This window comes from Aspergillus affinis (assembly GCF_023601865.1).
Source record: "Aspergillus affinis strain CMG 70 chromosome Unknown NODE_68_length_188550_cov_91_414992, whole genome shotgun sequence".
In the NCBI taxonomy this organism is placed as follows: domain Eukaryota; kingdom Fungi; phylum Ascomycota; class Eurotiomycetes; order Eurotiales; family Aspergillaceae; genus Aspergillus; species Aspergillus affinis.
Window position 1 is genome coordinate 95,078 of NW_026515849.1, and position 18,276 is coordinate 113,353.

Below are 18,276 nucleotides of genomic sequence, written 5' to 3' on the forward strand. Positions count from 1 at the left end.
TATATGTCCCGTATCACTCCGTGGAACACAAACCTACCTAGCGAATGCAAACAATCGTCCGGCCCCCATCCCAGGTGACCCGCTTCCGAACCATCATCTTGAACGTGGTATGACGGGTATTGATCGGCGACAGGTTATCGTACAGCAGGTACGCAGACGGCGCGAAGACCAGTGCCTCGCCGGTGCGCAGGCTCGAGATCTGGTACAGACCGTCGCGTTCGTCGGTGGCGGTGCCATCCGTATCGTCAAAATTCACGTGGTTCTTGATGGTCTTGAACCATTCCGGGCTGGAGAACCGATGGATGATGGTGATGGAGCATAGGTCGATAAGACGAGGGGAGATGGTGGGTTCTTGGGTGGAGATTATGATGCGCACTCCCAGATGGCGCTGCTGACGGATGATGTTGAGAAAGGTTTCGGTGAGTTCTTTGGCCGCGCGGGTTTCCGTCATGTACTGGTTTTCTCAGCATTCGTTCTTGGTTTTGAGCAAATGGGGACGTGATATACCTTGTGTGCTTCATCTGCAACAACCATTTTGCCGCGGGAATGGTGCGCGTGGAGGAAGAGGTCGATGGCGATGCGGAACAAGATGCATGTGGTGCTTTGATCCATGAACGGGCAGGACAAATCCAGGATCGTGACCCCCCCTTCCACGAAATAGTCCTCGGTCGACTTTCCTTCAAGGTCGAGGTACGAGTCCAGCAATCCCAGCCTCTGCTCTAAGAAAGGTGTTTGGGTGCGGTCCAGACGCAGGGCAGACAAACGTGCGCGAAAATCGAGGTAATCGAAATTTCTCTTGTCCTCCATGGCCATTTCACGCAGGATCTTTGTCAGCTGGCCCATGTACAGCGGCATCGAGTCGTTCTTCCCCATAGACATCAAGGACAGCATCATGCTGGTGCTCAGGTGGTGTGGCTTCAAGCGGAAGGGCCGAACCTCCACATTGGGAATCTGGGAGTACATGCGCTGCAGATTGTGGAAGTTTGACGGCGAAACGAGGACTCTGACTGGGATAGGCTTCTGGAACGACATGTACTGCGGGATGATGGAGGACAGGAACGCCGTTTCACTAGGCTGCGAACTCAGATTGGAGCTGTACTCGTTGTACTGCAAAACCAGAGTGGACAGCGGTTTCTTCAGATTTCCCAGAGCAGGGAAAGAGAGGGAGCAGTTTTCTAGTAGGGCCGTTAGCAGTTGACTTGTGTCCCCGGCAAGAGAAAGTCGACTCACCGATCATGCAGGACGTGGTATGCGATTTCCCGCTTCCCTGGAGTCCACAGATGAATGCGGAGAAAGGGACATTAGTGTTTAGCATCACGCGAGGGTCTGACACGGGTTGTCGCGTGCGAAGCTGACCCAACAGAGCAAACTGGGAGGGCAAGTTCTGTCCGGCACGCTCCACGGACGCCGAGACGAGCACCGCCTCCTGGGAATCCTGGGACGAGCTGCTCGCTGAATGATCATCCGGGCCGCCGAGGGTCAGGAATTGCATCTGGCTCTCGAGAGTCGGCAGGAAGGAAAAGCCGGGGGAGAAGGTGGCCGGTTGAGGCGAGCTACTCTGGTGAACATCCAGATACTCTTTTTGGAAATCTGTAATCGAGTCAGCCGTGTGCTCTTCCTCGGGGCCAGGAAACGCGACGTACCTTGAAGCACCGCATTGTTTTGTTTCTTCGCCTCTGATTTAATGACGGGCTCAAATGTCGCCGTGGAAGCAGGTTTGGGTTTGGGTTTGGGTTTGGGCGGCGACACCGACGCCTTGGTGGACACAGACGAGGGCGCGGCAGCCCGCTGGCTTTTAGGGGCCGTCGGCGCATCCTTCGGGGGCAACCCGGCGCTGGCGGGGGGCGGGTTTGCAGGGCCTTTCCGCGTCTCCAGCGAGATAGTGTAACTACGCGCCGGTCACTCCGAAATTCTTCTTTGGGGATCAGTGAATTTGTTCAGAAACTTACTTGTCTACCACAGTGTAAATGTAGTCCGCTCGGTCAGGATACAGCGCAAGGTACTTGCCCAGAATGGCGCTCTTGTCAACGCGCTGCAATTCCTGAAACATCACTCGCATGTCCTTGCGTAGATCTTTTTTTAATTTGGCAGGCTGACTGGCACCGGCATCCTGGGGTTCCCCGGGCGCGTTTCCCTTCTTTCTCGACATGACGAGTTCAATGTCCGCTGGTTGAAACCGGAGATTGGGAAATCTTGAGACAGCAGCGTGTGGGAAGCGATGGATAGATTGTGTATTGGGCGGTCAAAGATACCTAGCTTACTAAGTGATGACTAAGCGAGGTCAACCCGGGCAGTTGACAAAATAAATATCCACGGGAATCGACCATCCATTGTGATTCATTCATCAATCAGACCATCACTGCCGTTCCTACATATGTAGCTCTCAAGGTCTCCAAAGAAAAACAAGATTGTTTTGCCATAAATATTGATCAATTTCTGATACGAATCTATGAGATTACGTGATCTAGCGGCTTGGCCCGCACATTCGAACTTACCCCTTTATCTATAATAGAAGAAGAGATTAATCGTTATGAAAGAGAATTAAGAGCCCTATCATTCAAAAGGCATTCGCTCCTTAGTAGGCTACATGCGTGTAGCCGATACAGTGTCATTCTACCCTTCTTCCCCTGTGCATTTCATAACAATTTCCCTGAAGAGCTTCAGTTTCTATCGCCGTGAATGATTGATCAGATTTAATTGAGTCCCTGCAATGCATTACCAAGAGCTACTCGGACGCGATGAAAGTCCACGAAAATCCATATTCCTGTTCTAACCTCCTCGGAGATGAGGCGACGACGACAAAATCCAGCGGATAAATTGCTCATCCAGCCATCTGAAGCTTGCCGCAAGCCATGCAAGCCATGCAATCCCTCTGGCCCGGAATTCACGAGTCAAGAAGCGTCGTCCGTGTTGGCATTCGCCATGGACGGGAAGAAGCGTGCACCAGACCGCGTCAATCACGAACGAATGCAACAGTTCGACCAGCTTGGCAGTTGCACGGCTCGCCTTGATTGTCAGACGCTTCCCCGGACTCTCGCTGACGGTGGCCCTATCAGCGATGGCGTTATTTTAGGCGGGATATGGTCATACAGAGCAACCGGGGTCATGGTCCAGTGAATGTTTGTATCCCCCCGCAACTGGTGACTGAGTAGATTCAGTATAAGAAGGGATCGTCACGACCTCTACTCAGTACTCATCCGCTCGTCAGTCACCATGGGTAAAACACTGGGCCTCGTAAGGGCCGTTTACATGGTCTCAATTTGTTGCGTGGGCTCATTTTTGTTTGCCTACGACACCGGCATTATCGGGGGAATCCTCACCTTGGAGTCGTTCCAGAATTCCTTCCGATATGGTCAGGCGCAAAAGTCGACTATTAACTCCAACTCGAACAGCCTACTCCAGGCCGGAGGTATTGTGCCCCTCTAAACTTCGCTTAACGTTATAGGGAAGCAGACTAACCAGGTAGCTTTTTTCTCCTGCTTTTTTGTATGGCCCTTTACCGCTCGTTATGGCCGCCGCTGGTCCATCGCTCTCGCGTCTCTGATCTTCTGCGTCGGGGCCATAATCCAAGTCGTCCCTACGCACTCGATCGCTGCCTTCTACGTTGCGCGCGTCATCAGCGGTATAGGAGTCGGCATGGCGACCGTGATAGTCCCCATGTTCAGCGCCGAGATGGCACCAAAGGAAATCCGAGGCCAGCTGGGCAGTATGTTTCAGTTCTTCTTCACCCTGGGAGTCATGACCTCGTACTGGGTCGACTACGCCGTCGAGAAACACGTCCCACCCAGCGACCGACAGTGGCAGATTCCAATAGGACTGCAGTTGGTTCCCGGGGGGGTTCTGGGCATTGGAATGCTCTTTCTCAAGGAGAGCGTACGATGGTTGGCGAAGAAGGGTCGACACGAGGAGGCGATGCAGTCGCTCGTATGGATTCGGGGAGGAGAGGAGACGGACGAGGTTCGCGCGGAGTAGGTCGTCTCCGGCCCAGCAAGACGGACAGACCGACTAACAGCTCAGGATGGCGGAGATTCTGGACGGCATCAGAGCTGAAGAACAGGCGACCGAAGGAGTATCGTGGAAGGAACTGCGCCAGCCTGCGAATCGATATCGTATGCTCATCACCGTTACCCTTCAAATCGGTAGGATCTCACGTCTGGTCACCGGTCGGAAGTCATGTTCACGATGATTAGGTGTTCAATTGACGGGAAACACGTCCCTTGCATACTGTGCGTATTGGTCCTCCCGCAATAAAGATCTCACCGACTAACGTGGTCGCTAGATGCACCGCAAATCTTCAAGGCCGTCGGTGCCGGACAAGACAGTCTCTTAATTAGCGGCTTCTTCGGCGTCGTGAAGGTAGTGGCGTGCTTTATCTTCGTCGTCTTTCTCGTCGAAAGAGTCGGTCGGAAATGGTCCCTCATCATGGGCGCCTTTCTCATGGGCGCGCTCATGCTCATCGTGGCCATTCTATCCAAAACTTTCCCCCCAGACCCGAATGCTACCAGTATCGCCAGCCCGGGCGTGGCATCGATCGCTATGGTCTACCTCGAAGCCATGACGTATAACATGTCGTGGGGACCCGTGCCGTGGCTCTACATGAGCGAGATCTTCCCCAGTCGAATTCGTGAGATGGGCATTGCGGTGGGTACGGCGACGCAGTGGCTGTTCAACTTCGTGTTCTCGCAGGCAACACCGCATGCCGTGGACAACATGGGCTGGCGGACATTCCTGATGTTTTGTATCTTCAATTGGGCGCTCGTGGTGTACGCGTGGCTGTTTATCAAGGAGACCACGGGTAAATCGCTCGAGGAGATGGAAGAAGGTAAGATCGCTCTTTCCAAGCGCATTCTGAGTCTGAGATTAACGACGCGCAGTGTTTCATTCCCGGGCGGTCCTTTTTCGCAAGGATGCCGGTCCTCGCGAGGAGACGATCGAGTCGGTGCACGGGAAGAGTTGAAGGATGGGAGAATAAGATGGGTTCACCAGAAATGAGCAAGGGCGTTCGATAATCCGATCCATTATTATGTTAATTGCATTAGTGTCCTTGGCCGGACGCGAACTACGCGACAGGGTAATTCGGTGGCCTTGGCCGAGTCTCCTCTTCTTCTTCCACCCCAAAATGAGAGGAGAAAATTGTTTAAAAAAAAAAAAGCCAATGGGCGAAGGAAAGAATGACTGTACGTAGATCGTGTATATATAGCGTGTTCAGTGGGTAGGAAAGGGATCTTTCTGGCGAACTTGGTATGATGCCTCATCTGACGCCCAGCCTTCTCCACCAGAATCCCTGCATAGCGACAGCAACGGTCAGTAGCGTGTGGCCACGACTGCACAAACCGGAGCCTATCACGCCACGTCGCATTCACCGGAGTGTTTCCTGGAAGATTAACCGAGTGAGGGGTTTTCTTTCGTCCCTGTTGCTGCTGTTAACCGTCTGTGGTTCCAAACACTCCTCTTTATGATCTTACATCGTCACCATGTCCGCAAACCCAGGTCCCCAGGAGGCCCCGTACGAGTATTCGAGTCAGTCCCCAGTGGTATGTCTTTCTCACTTAACTGGTGGGATATGAAACGACCCCGCGTCTCGCACTGACCCCTTCCATGCAGGATGTTGATCCCAATGTGGAGGAAGATTACAATGCTGCAGACGATTCGCAGTCGTATGTCATGAAACACCGTTGAATCCAGCAAGCACTTCTAATACTATTTCCAGCGACTTGACCTCTCTTCGAAGTAGTATCACGGATTACTATTTTGAGAACGGGCGCCGTTATCATGCATTTCATGCGGGAGCTTACTGGTATGATAGGCACCGGAGTTGCTGGCCAGGGCCAGGTACTGACCTTCCAGGGGCCCGAACGACCAACAAGCGATCGATCATATGGAGATAGCGTATGTCTGCCTCGTTCAAATCGCTGATCATAGAAACTAATCGCGTGTCTGCAGGCATTATCTATACAATGTCATTCTGCGAGGCCAGCTGTATTTAGCACCGATTCCGCAGAACCTGGATGTGAGATCTCCTTTGTACCCTGATTTAACCCGAGCTAAGTAGCAGGCTGTCTTGGATGTTGGTACGGGAACTGGTAATTGGGCCATGTGCGTTTCCCTTGGATGCAGCGGACTCGTGAAAAAGTAGGAGGAAATAACCTCCATCCAGTGAATTCGCCGACATGCACCCATCCGCCCTGGTCATCGGTACAGACCTCTCCCCGATCCAACCCTCATTCGTCCCACCAAACCTCCAATTCGAAGTCGACGATTGTTGTGATCCGTGGCTGTTCCGAAAAGACTACTTCGACTACGTCCATGTTCGTGGGCTGTACGGCTGCGTGGCGGACTGGGGTGCATTCTACAAAGAAGCGTACAGCCATATCAAGCCGGGCGGGTATATCGAACAGCTTGAGCAATCCGTGGTACCAAAATCCGACGACGGCACGACCGACGGCACTATCTTCGAGGAGTGGGGAAAAGTGTCGCTTTCAGCTGGCGATGCCTTTGGAAAGACGCTGCGAATCGTTGATGAATCCCGCAATGGGTTGATCGCCGCTGGTTTCGTCGATGTGGTTGAGAAGAGGTACAAGGTTCCGTTCGGGCCTTGGGCTAAAGATCCCCATATGAAGTTGCTGGGAAAATTGAATCGGATGCATACTGAAGAGGGGATTGAGGGATACACAATGATGCTCTTCACTAAATTCCTGGGTGTATGTTTTCTGGATTCGTCGTCCAAAATTGCACCGGGCTAACGGAATCAGTGGACTCGGGAGGAAGTTGAGGCCTTCCTTGACCGGATGCGTAAAGGACTGCATGATCCTAGCATTCATCCTTATCAGGAGGTGTAAGTATGGATTCGACCTACCCACAGAATGAGCTAACATGAACAGTAACGTGGTATACGGAAGAAAGCCGGAGAGCCAATCGAATTGAACACATTGAGGCGATTACTCGCATTGTACTAAAGTGTATATTGTTCTGAACAATTTGTGATGGAAGCCAAAGAAATCCATGAGATTCGGCAGCTTATAGGAAGTCTGCGTCGACAAATCAAGGTCGAACTTCTTCTCCTTTCCAGTCCCAGCACCTTCCCCGTCCCTCGTTTGTCCCAGGCTTGATACCACATATCACGTTCAATAGTTTGGCCGCCGAGTCATCCGGCGTTAGCATCTCTCTCCCGTCCTGAAAGTCCTTCGTAAAGTCCGTCTGCACAGTCCCGGGATGCATCGCGATGGCCAGTGCTCGCTCCTTGCTTCGTGTTCTTAAAAACAAATCGAATGTCTTGGTCAGTTGAAAGACGGCTGCTTTGCTGGCACGGTAGGAATACCATCCGCCGAAACCGTTGTCAGAAATGGAGCCCACACGCGCAGCCATCATAGCGTAGATAGCATGCGTAGGTAACTTGAAGTGCCCTTCACGGGCCGTTGATTCGGGAAACGAGGCAGCAGATTTGGTCGGCAGGAGCCCAGAGAGGTGCTTCATGAGCAACATCGGGCCGAGGGAGTTGACCCTGAAGCTGTCCAGCGCAGCAGCGGCATCGATCTGGGACGGCGACTTTTCCACATTCAAGATACCAGGGACAGTGAGGGCTAGACGCAACGGTGTGCCCGGGTATGTGTCTCGAATCTTAAACGCCAAGCTTTCAATCGTAGATTCATCTGTTCTTATAAGCTTCTTCATAACGCGAACCAAGGGCACGGTTGAGCATACTCGTAATATCCACCTGTAACACATTCAATCGTTTCTCCAGATCGCCCGACCCAGATCGACCCAATCGATCGAGCAATTTGCCTCTCACCCCATCGCAATCCTTCCGCGCCGTGGCAACAACCGGCAAGTCCGTATGCGCCAACAATTGACGCGCAAACGCGAACCCCAAACCCTTGGACGCGGGCGTCACGATCGCAAGTCCAGTCTTTGATGCCGACATGACCTATGCAAGTCGCGATTTAGTCTCACACTGGATCGATAAACGCGAAGGGAAAAACGTCTAAACAGAACGCCATCCACCAAACAGGCGTGGGAGTCAGGAATGCTTATGACGTCATTGGCATTTACGATCAAGATCGATCGATCACATCTCGATCATCGCCGATTTTCCACGAACAAATGCCCAAACAGGCCTGGCGAGCCGTTAAAATCCCCACTCTTTAGGGTTGGGCATAGGGGGAAGTACCCCATGGCCAACCTCGTGGACTGGTGGACGTCGATGGTGAAAACTCCACACGGCATCATGGCTCTGCGCTCGATCTGATCATCGAGATGATCGAGATCAATCTCGATGCAGACCGATGGATTTTGATTGCCACTGGCCCTTGGATGGTCAGCTTGTCGCTGCTATTCGCCGTGGTATTGTCAATCGACCCAGTCATACGAGGAAGACGTAGGATGGAGATCGAGATCATCGTGGCAAATCGAATCGATCGTAAATCAAACGGCATTGTTCGTCATCATTAACAATCAAAGATTCCCTCTCTTCTGGTGTACATATTCATAAACGTTCGTGGAAGTTAAGTAAATAGGTGTGATTAAGTCCTCGTGCTCCTATGCTCAGTCAACAACTATGTGGGAGTATAGCCCCAAGCTCTAGACTATTATTTCAATTCTCAGGCCGTGGAAGCCTTGGTATACCAGCTATATCAATCATTTGATCCAATACATATTTGATTGGAGTTTGCTGGCCAGAAAAGCTCTGGGATCATGGAGAGCTAGGAGTGGAGCATGTAAAGTAAGCTCTGTATCAAGGACTGCAGTTGCTATATCAAACTTCTGTTTAAGATCTAGACTATTCTTTTAGGTGTACTGTACCTTGACCTAACGATCTAAGCAACATAAACAATTTCGATCCAACGGTTCCAAGCTAGCTTATTTAGAGCGCTAGGTTAATCAAGGCAACAGCCAACGATCTCGTAAGGCAATCCCCAATCTATAAGAGGCTCCTTCCCCATGGTGCTCGTGAGGCATGCCCTGCGACCACATCTGGTGTGATATATAGCTATCATTCCATTATAACATCTGCGGCTGCGACGAGCAGATATGCTCTCTCAGTCCTTGATCGATTGAAGTCCAGTGGAATCCCACCTTCATTGAGACCCAGTCAACGTCGACTGCATTTTCTCTATGATAATGTCGTGTTTAATTTTTCATCCACCAATTCAAACCGGGGATGAAGTGAAGGTCACTTCCTCGCTGACCACCATGAGATCTCGACAACCTCGATGTCGGTGACATCGGAAACCCAGACTTTGAACGCTTACCCCAGGCAGGGACTAACCCCGTGACCTGAACAATGCTCAAGCCATATCCCAGTCCCTGAGATCACTCCCGATGAATGAATACGAGGCCTTCTAAGTAGGCCACTCGAATCCATGGCTTGAGTCGTATCTGAGGTGACAATCTCGGCTCAAAGGACTGAAAGGCAGAAGACAAGAGGGATCCTTGTCGAGCTTCCTCCAAAGGATGACCCGATCATCATGTCTTTATTCGCAAGATATCATGTGAGTGAATGCTTTCTACATATTAACGCGTCAGCCAGCATGCGCCATTTTGCTCGTAATGAGCTAGGAAACTCAACTTCCCCGAACTTGTGACCCCATTCGGGCGAGTAATATAGATCTTGAAGGGAAAGAGGACTGAAACGACCATGCCATGAATTGGACGCTTCCGGCGTTACTTCGTCTCACAAAGACCGAGATCTCACGCGAAATTGTTGAAACCAGATATCTGCACAATTCAAAAAGCGTGCGAGAATTTCACAGTGTCTGATGTTGCTTCGGAGCATTCGCTACACTCAAACTGGTCAAAGGAAGTGGCCAGGAGAGAGGAACCAAGCCATCTGATATCAAGCGGATCTTGATCTGTTTGCGTCGGATATTATTCTATCTCCATTCAAGTATCACAAGCTTTGAAATAATCCTGCTATCTGGTTTGTGGGTTGCACATGTGTTCTCTGCACGGCGAGTCATCACGCCCTAGGCAAACATCCACCAATATGAACGCCTCAGAATGTGTCTAGGGTATGACTTATCGTGGAGCAACGCAACTCAGAGCTCACTACTGCAGCAAGCCTTGAGTTGTGTGATAAAAACCGCTACTCCTTGCCTCGAATGTCGATCACCGGCTGTCCGAGGACAACGACGGAACCCGCGGGTCCCGAGGGGGCACGACACGTCGAACTATATAACTGTTCACTGTGAAAAGTGTCACAAACAATACAACTGAAATAAACTCCAATTCCAATCATGATCGGACAAATCATTTCAGGTCTACTGACCGTCTACTGCATGTCACTCATTTTCCGATTCATCTGGAACATCCGCCTCGCCAGGAAGACCGGCCTCCCCTACATTTGCCTTCCTATATCCGAGTTTAATGTCTTGCTCTATCCCCTCTTCGACACGGAACAGGCTCCCAAATTCGTGAATAATTGGATTCCCAGGTGGCTAGCAGATATAATAAATGACAATGTTATCAATTATCGCTGGGCCGTGAGAGACCGCCGAGTAAAGGAGCTAGGACCGGTGAGTCTTGTCGTTACACCAACGAGCCTGAGTTGCAATGTTGCCGATGCGGCGGTCGTTTCTCAAATTTGCTCTGAGCGTCGCAAGTTCCCCAAGCCTGTCTGGCAATACGGTGAGCGGGTATCCTCAGTTGAGCGGAATGTTGTTGACCTTGATCAGAAGTTTTGGAATTATACGGACCCAATCTCCTGACTGTTAGTCAACCTATATGATTAATTTCAGTTCAAAGACTGACATCTCCAGTGTGAGGACACGCAATGGGCCCATCATCGTCGTCATACAGCGACTACGTTCAGCGAAAGCAACAATAATCTTGTTTGGCGAATAGCGGTTCAGCAGACTCTCGAGATGACAGCCCATTGGAAGAGAAGATATAGAACCTTGTCAAACGAGAACGAGCTTATGGTGCCAAGTGCAAAGTCAGACATTCTAAAGCTTACACTCAATGTGATCTGTGGCGCAGGATTTGGCGTCTCGTTGCCTTTTCAACCAGAATCCCGAGAAACGGCCACGGATGATATCACTAGCCTATTCAAAGATACTGATACACCACCAGAGGGGTTTACTTACACATTCCGGGCAGTTATTGAGTACATGAACTCAAGGCTGAACACTGTAGTTCTCGCAAATATGGTATTCCCGAAGTGGATCCCGCGGATCCTGATGCCATTCTTCAAGAGTGATTTTCTCGCATATGAAGATTTAAAACATTACCTCGACGGACTAATTGAGAGTTCAAAGAGAGGAAAGAACAGAAATAATACACACGATCTACTACAGGGCATCATACAGTCTCAACAGAAACATGGCGGTCTCACGGACTGCGAAATCATTGGCAACCTCCACATATTCACCATTGCGGGTCACGAGACGACCGCAACAACCTTGCGCTTCGCACTCGTTCTTCTTGCCATGCATCCGGATGTTCAAGAGTGGTTACAGGATTGTGTAGACGAGGTAATTCAAGACCAACCGTCTGATCCGAAGGAGTGGGAATACGGGGTGATGTTTCCCCGACTCATCGCACCGCTATGCGTAATGGTAAGTAACAGCCCATAAACCATTGTTACAATAGTTCCTCACTCGCTGTTGAAATAGCTCGAAACTCTTCGCCTCTGTCCACCCGTGGTAACGGTTCCTAAATGGACCGCGTCAAATCCTGTACCGATCACTCATCATGATCAAACCTATATGCTGCCGCCAAAAGTAAACATCAACCTCAACGCAAGCGCCCTGCATTACTCGAAAGAGTACTGGGGTCCCGAAGCAGCCTTTTTTCATCCTCAACGATGGGATAAGTCCAACCCGGATAGTTTCCTTGTCGCCAACGATGGCAAGAAAGGGCTATCGGCTCCGGGCCTTGAGTTCGATAACATTCACAAGCCGGTTCGTGGGGCGTTCATTCCATTCAGTGATGGCTTCCGCGCGTGCGTGGGAAAGAGATTCGCACAGGTCGAGTTTATAGCAACCTTAGCTGTTATATTCAGTCGGTATCGGGTTTCCTTGGGGAAGTTGAAACCAGAAGAGAGTGATGATTTTGTCCACCGAAGGGCGGAGAAGATATTGAATGGGAGTTCTACTGTTTTGACATTGGGAATGAGATATGACGTTCCTCTTCGTTTCGAAGCAAGGGATAACCAGGGATAGAGATTGTGGAAGCAGTCATTAAATTGGTGTACCTCATCTAATCTTCTCTCTAACATGCAAATGCATCACGCTCAAATCAATAAAACAAATGGTATCTCGCTGAGGGAACAAAAGCTCAAAACAAATCAAACATCAAAGAACTTTTTCTCGATATCATAAACTGGCGAGCAGGCTAGTTTGCTCTTTGATCGAAGCCGAGGTCCGTAGACCTTGAAAATGACCGGGATTGGAATCATCACCGCAGCGATGCATCCAAGCATGGTGCCTGCCCATTGTACACCAAGGTTCTCCATCATTTGCCTGGAGAACAATGGGAATGCACATCCAACGGCGGACCGAAGAATAGTGTTCGCGGCAATGGTGGATGCGGCCCTAAGTTCTAGTTAGCCAGAGTCAAGATAAAAAGATGAACAAGGGAACCTACAACGTAGGGTAGCAATCCACGATATAGTTGAAGCATTGGAGGAAGATGCAAAAGATTCCAAACCCAGTCAGGACACCGGAGGCAACTGGAGCCATCCAATGAAGGGATTCTCTGTAACCGGTCCAACCAAACCTAACGGACTGTTAGTATTTTTTTCAGGATAATGATACATGGACAAAACCTACCAGAACATTCCAACTGTGAATGCCACGGCACCCACAATGGCCGGGGGTAGACGCCATTCGGGAATGGGTTTGTCTCCATTTGCCGCTAGCTTACGGGCGTAGGAGCTTTGCAAAAACAGGATGTAGACACCTCCAACGAGTTCCCCGATGATAAGACCGATGAAGGCCAATCCACCCACACCCATATTCATGCCATACACTCCCTGGAAGACCACGGGGTATGCACCAAGAAGAGCATACATGAGGCCGTAGATGAAGGAGATGTAAAGAGAGATGAGAAGAAGGATAGGCTCAGAGATCAGCATCTTGATAGGACGCATGAAGTTATTGCGCAGAAGCTGTTTGATTTCCACCTCGACTTCGTCCTGCTTAGCATGGATCCCCCAGTTGTGAGTCTGACGTCGAATGATGGCGGCCTTGCGAACCAGGATAACGGGTGCGTAGGACTCGTCCAGGAAGAAGAGGACGAGGACGAAGCCCGAGAAGATCATGATAGCGGAGATGTACATCGTCCATCGCCATCCCAAATCGCTCGTTGCAATAAATCCACCGACAAATGGCGCGGCGAACGGCCCAATGAAGACAGCCATGCAGAAGATAGACATCACAGCTCCTCGTTGCGCATTGTTGAACAGATCGGCAAATACGGCCGGCACGATGGAAACCGGACTGGCTGCAAAGAACCCCCCAAAGAAACGACATAACATGATCGTCTGTATATCCTTTGCCGCTCCGCAGGCGACGGTGAAGATCCCGCATCCGAACAGCCCGATAGACAGCGGCCAGCGCCGTCCTATCAACTCGGAGGCAGGTGCCCATATAGTCGGACCTGCGGCAAATCCCAGGACATACAAGGTGACTCCGAGGGAGCCAACCTCGGAGCTTACATTAAATTCTTGGCTGACGGCACCAATGGCAGCAGAGAAGACGGCACTCGCGAACGAGGCAACGAACGTGCCATAACACAAAATGCAGACCAGGAATGTCCTAAGGAGACCACAACGTTAGAATATACAGTCACTTATATCACAGCAAGTCCACCCACCTCCTTAGTATCGACCAGTTGTACGGGTGCATTGGGTCATCCGATCCGTCAAATTCCACGACATATGTTTCAGGGGCTGGCAGGAGAGGTGGGTATTCCTTTCCGGCCCCCATAGGAAGCCATTGATCGCGCGGGAGAGGACCACGAGTCGATCCTACTGTAGACTTCTGCTGCAGTCGGTATGTATTGATCCGATTGAGTTCCAGCGAGTCGAGGTCATCGGCCGTGTCGGAGGAGTCGTCACTCGACATTTTCATGTTGTCTGGGTATGGGGAATCGTCATCGTGGTAGGTCGGTACGTCATGGTTCGTTGAGCGGTCCATGGCGAGCCGATAAATGGCGGCTTGAGCCTAGATGTGCCCGTGCGCTCAATTGATTGTATAGATCTACAGAGAAAGAGAGGATTCAGAGCAAAACTAGGCTCTGTTGTCTACTAATATACTAGGGAGTGGACTCCGTGGAGTGGCACCTGGGCCGGACCCTGGAGAGAAAAATTAGAAAAAAAAATGTCATCATGGCCGAAGAGATTGTATAGTTCCACCTGTAACGCTTCCGAGCTGCCAAACAGAGCCGACATGGACACTGGTCGAAGCTCCATTCCTTTCCGCGATGGGCCCGGCCTTCTATACATCGGCGCACTAGCCACAGCGAGCTGTGGATGTCAAGCTCTGAGCCAATCAGATGCTCCAACTCCCTCGGCTACCGACGGCAAAGTGGCTAGTGCTCCAAAGTCCCGGGCTAACCGAGGCTTCCCTCCGAGGCGAACCGCGCTTAGCCGACTATCAAGGCGCAACGGTTTCAGGCAAAACGTGAAAAATTTTCCTCGACCGACGCCAGCGATAAGCAACGGGACCTGATCCGGGCCCAATGAAGGCGCTGGACCCGTTCCTGATGCCGTTCTTCCGATTGGCGACCGTGCATGGTGATTTGCTGATGTCAACCATGTGGGCTCATGTCTACACAGTACAGCGGGTCTCGAACATTCAGGGCCAAATTTTGATGCCGGGTATATCGTTCGCCTCGCTCGCCTCGAAACTGTTAAGTAATGATATCTTGCTTTCCAACTTGGCAGCTGCCCAACTGGATTGCTCGCTTTGACGGTGTGGGTCGTGTTTCATTCTGTCATGGTCCGTGTGATAGGTGATAGGTAGACACGGTGGATATGCCGATATTTTCATTGTTGTTGTTGTTGTTGTTGTCCCCGGAGCTATGAATATATTTGCGTTGATACCATGCTGGATGCACTCCTCTTTAACTGTGAGTGAATCATAATCTGTATGGATCTTAACGTATCCCGATTTTTTTCACAACTCGTGATGTAACTCTTCCAAGTTCTAGGACCTTGCGTTCTAGGGTAAAATGAGTATGACCTCATTCGAGTGGAGCCACGAAGTCCTCAATTCAATATTTGTGAAGCGGCTCCATCGCATAGCGACCTTAGTACTTATTCGATCTTACTATAATGTCTGGAAGCTATGTTCAATGTTCGAAAAACACATTCTTGCTGTCATTGCTACCTGAAGACGTTAGACCCCGGCCCCAGCAACGGCGACTCCACCGCCAATTTCTTCCTGACACCCTTTATGGGCACCTCTCTAACAATTACCCAAATCAGGTTTTGTATAACTTGATAAATGTTTAGAACTGCTGGTTTCTTCTAATGTAACCTTCTCCCCGAACCATTCCTCTAATCAAGTAGACGAGCTTTTGCATTGCTGATAAAGATTCGGGATTAGTGCGGTATATCATCACGGCAATTAAGATGCCTTCAGTATCATATGCTGCGCCTTCCCCTTCACGCCCATTTTTATTATGCATTACTATTGAATGCTTGTTTCATCACACAGTAATCAACGCGTATTTTAGATACTCAATTCATTCACTTGTATCATCATTTCGATGACTGTGTGGATCACCTCGCAGAACCTGAGACCAAGATATATAAACTACTTCCAAGCTATGTGCAGAAACCACAGTGTCTGCCGTGATTGCAGGCAGCAGGACAACTTTATGGAGTACGAGCCTCAAAGTACTAGGTCCACATTCTTTGTGATAATTCATGTATACACAAAAATTTCAACACCGGAAATCGATTGATAAATGAAATTCCATCGTGAGGGCAGAAGTAAAGGAACCTTGGGTCGGAAAACATGTTCCGCACAGGGCGGGAATTCCGCCCGCATCAACAACCCCGAATGACCCAAAAAAGACGACCTAAAACCAAGTTCATAATGTGATATGATTGGTTAAATTTGCCTTCAATGACATGACTGACTCTCTACAGTGTATAATCGTTCCCCGAAATGGCGGAAAAATCCTGTGCCCCGCTTAGAAACAACTTTGCTTATAAATCTATGACACCATATGTTGACAGTCAGATAAGAACCAAAAATTGGTTGTATGTGAAGCACCAAAAATAACAATCACTATAAAAAGCCAATTAAAAGGACTCAGATAACCTTATGCACTACCCGAGGTTTGCACAAGGAGCGAATCGCCGCCCACCGAAATCTTTCTTCCACTCATGGGCTTCGTCGAGTCATGCCGGACACGATCGAAAGAGCCATTATATTTTCAGGGTAAGCTATGCTTCTTATCTCACAAGGAAAAGACAGCTGATCCTGGACTCGAAGTTGCTGGATATGTAAAGCCCGCAAAGTAAAATGCGACGAGAATCCCCGGGGGTGCGCTGGTTGCGCACGAGTCGGTCTGCCTTGCGGTGGGTATGACATTAAGTCACAGTGGGTCTCGGAGAAAGCTGGAGGCTCTTCTCGAGAGCGTAAGACCAGTGGCATAGGAAGGAGGAAGATTCGAGCCGGTAGGTAGTTGGATCATCATGTGAGTTTCGTTGGAGGATTGTTGACCACTATTAGGCTGGCCTGACCGTCCACTCCAGCTGGATCAAATTGATCGTCTCCTCTCTATCCTTGAGGATGATGCTAGGCGTGGTGTGTCTTCGAATCATGGGCCCTTTTCATTATTTCCTGCTACGGTAGACCCGTTACATTCACCTCTGCAGGAGGGAGGCACGGCAGACGAACCGGTATTGATCGAGGATCACGACGCAGAGTCAGCTGAAGAATCCGCATGTCCCCATAATATCCTGTACCCGACACATATGAGTAACCTCCCAAGAGCCCACAACTGTTTGAGGTATCAAATATAGTGCAACTCGACTCCTCGAGCACTCAACCGAACGATTCGAATATCAACATTAATCACAATCCTATCGAGGTCGGAGTAATCCTTCAACACCAGCCGCAACTCCCATTATCTAGAGACTCACGAACCAATGCCCTTTTTCACCATTAAATTAACAATATTGCCAACGTCCCTCAGCTTCTCTCCCACCCTAATAATCCCTACCGTGCGGCCAACAGCATCGAGCTTTGCATATTTCACTCTCTAGTGGCTACTGCTGCCTTTCATCTCCATGGATGCCTTAGACACGACTCCGGGTATCATGGACTCGGCATTCTGCACAGGCAGGTTGCCCTTGAATCTATGCAGTTAGCTCTCGTCGGAGAACCAAGTCAGCTTAATTATAAGAAAATTATGGTGACTCTTCTGTCTATGATTACGATTGGGGTACGTTGTTTCCCCTTTTCCAGTCTCTAACTGCACGAACTAAATTAAAACTTCTTAGGTGATGGAAGGCAATATACTCGACTTTTATGTTCACTTAACTGGGATCCAGCAATTGAAACAGCCGCGCAAGAAATGGCAGTCGCTATGTTCTCAGAATCGTCAATTGGACAATATGAGTGCATTTCTAAGTCTCTTATCCCGAACGACATCCATACAAACGTCTCCAACACCTTGGTCAGCCGAATCAAAAGCACGTCAACGTCACTCCAGTTTCGATACTCCCACAAAGAGCAACACCACTTACTGCTATGAACATACCTACGGCATTACCGCAGACGTGGCTGCATTCATCCAACAAACCACCGAATTAGCCGAACATCTAGATTTCTACCGGGAGCTTCAAGTCCCACCACCCGACGACCTGCTCGAGGCCTGCGAATCTCTCGGTGATCGACTATTATCATGGTCTCTCGACATCGACAGGGTTGCATTTTTTCTGGATAGAGCGCGACAATGTTGAAGATCTTTGAACAGCACGTATACACTTGGTACCACGGGGCCGTTATTTACTACCTATCTCGCATTCAAGGCTGTAGACCGGAAGACCTGACCGAAGAAACTGCTTCCGTTGCTGCACACCTGCATTCTGGCGAAGACCACAAATCTCAATTTCAGGACATCCAGATGGCACCCATCAGCTAGCCTGCTTTTGTTGCCTCCTGCAATGCTTATCACCGGGAGCCCTGGCACCGGTGGTGGTCTCGCATCCAGAGGTATGGGATCGGAACACTCAAACGGCAGTATGAGATTGTGAGAAGTATTTGGCATGAGACGGATACTACCTTGGAAGGTTGGCTGGATATCCTTCGTCGGCGA

The 18,276-nt window shown here is 50.0% G+C and overlaps 6 protein-coding genes across 6 annotated transcripts; 3 read left to right on the plus strand and 3 right to left on the minus strand.

Moving 5' to 3' along the window:
• Nucleotides 1-37: 37 nt before the first annotated feature.
• On the minus strand, nucleotides 38-2,149 carry KD926_009449 (uncharacterized protein; the record flags this gene model as incomplete). The annotated part of the gene is made up of 5 exons (XM_053102089.1): nucleotides 38-454; nucleotides 508-1,175; nucleotides 1,231-1,590; nucleotides 1,644-1,888; nucleotides 1,950-2,149. 5 exons carry the CDS (start codon nucleotides 2,147-2,149, stop codon nucleotides 38-40), a joined length of 1,890 nt encoding a protein of 629 aa, XP_052954416.1.
• A 1,064-nt stretch (nucleotides 2,150-3,213) lies between these two features.
• Nucleotides 3,214-4,957, plus strand: KD926_009450 (sugar porter family MFS transporter; the record flags this gene model as incomplete). The annotated part of the gene is made up of 6 exons (XM_053102090.1): nucleotides 3,214-3,409; nucleotides 3,467-3,968; nucleotides 4,018-4,139; nucleotides 4,191-4,226; nucleotides 4,280-4,822; nucleotides 4,875-4,957. The coding sequence occupies 6 exons, from the start codon at nucleotides 3,214-3,216 to the stop codon at nucleotides 4,955-4,957; spliced, it is 1,482 nt and encodes a 493-aa protein (XP_052954417.1).
• Nucleotides 4,958-5,474: 517 nt separating this feature from the next.
• Nucleotides 5,475-6,924, plus strand: KD926_009451 (class I SAM-dependent methyltransferase; the record flags this gene model as incomplete). The annotated part of the gene is made up of 9 exons (XM_053102091.1): nucleotides 5,475-5,534; nucleotides 5,605-5,657; nucleotides 5,711-5,797; nucleotides 5,848-5,889; nucleotides 5,944-6,010; nucleotides 6,056-6,096; nucleotides 6,158-6,701; nucleotides 6,753-6,835; nucleotides 6,882-6,924. 9 exons carry the CDS (start codon nucleotides 5,475-5,477, stop codon nucleotides 6,922-6,924), a joined length of 1,020 nt encoding a protein of 339 aa, XP_052954418.1.
• Nucleotides 6,925-7,041: 117 nt separating this feature from the next.
• Nucleotides 7,042-7,921, minus strand: KD926_009452 (NAD(P)-binding protein; the record flags this gene model as incomplete). Its single annotated transcript, XM_053102092.1, has 2 exons — nucleotides 7,042-7,649; nucleotides 7,702-7,921. 2 exons carry the CDS (start codon nucleotides 7,919-7,921, stop codon nucleotides 7,042-7,044), a joined length of 828 nt encoding a protein of 275 aa, XP_052954419.1.
• A 2,311-nt stretch (nucleotides 7,922-10,232) lies between these two features.
• KD926_009453 (cytochrome P450) lies at nucleotides 10,233-12,158 on the plus strand (the record flags this gene model as incomplete). Its single annotated transcript, XM_053102093.1, has 4 exons — nucleotides 10,233-10,623; nucleotides 10,671-10,705; nucleotides 10,755-11,552; nucleotides 11,610-12,158. 4 exons carry the CDS (start codon nucleotides 10,233-10,235, stop codon nucleotides 12,156-12,158), a joined length of 1,773 nt encoding a protein of 590 aa, XP_052954420.1.
• Nucleotides 12,159-12,283: 125 nt separating this feature from the next.
• On the minus strand, nucleotides 12,284-14,135 carry KD926_009454 (MFS transporter; the record flags this gene model as incomplete). The annotated part of the gene is made up of 4 exons (XM_053102094.1): nucleotides 12,284-12,530; nucleotides 12,583-12,714; nucleotides 12,768-13,754; nucleotides 13,813-14,135. The coding sequence occupies 4 exons, from the start codon at nucleotides 14,133-14,135 to the stop codon at nucleotides 12,284-12,286; spliced, it is 1,689 nt and encodes a 562-aa protein (XP_052954421.1).
• Nucleotides 14,136-18,276: the final 4,141 nt, after the last annotated feature.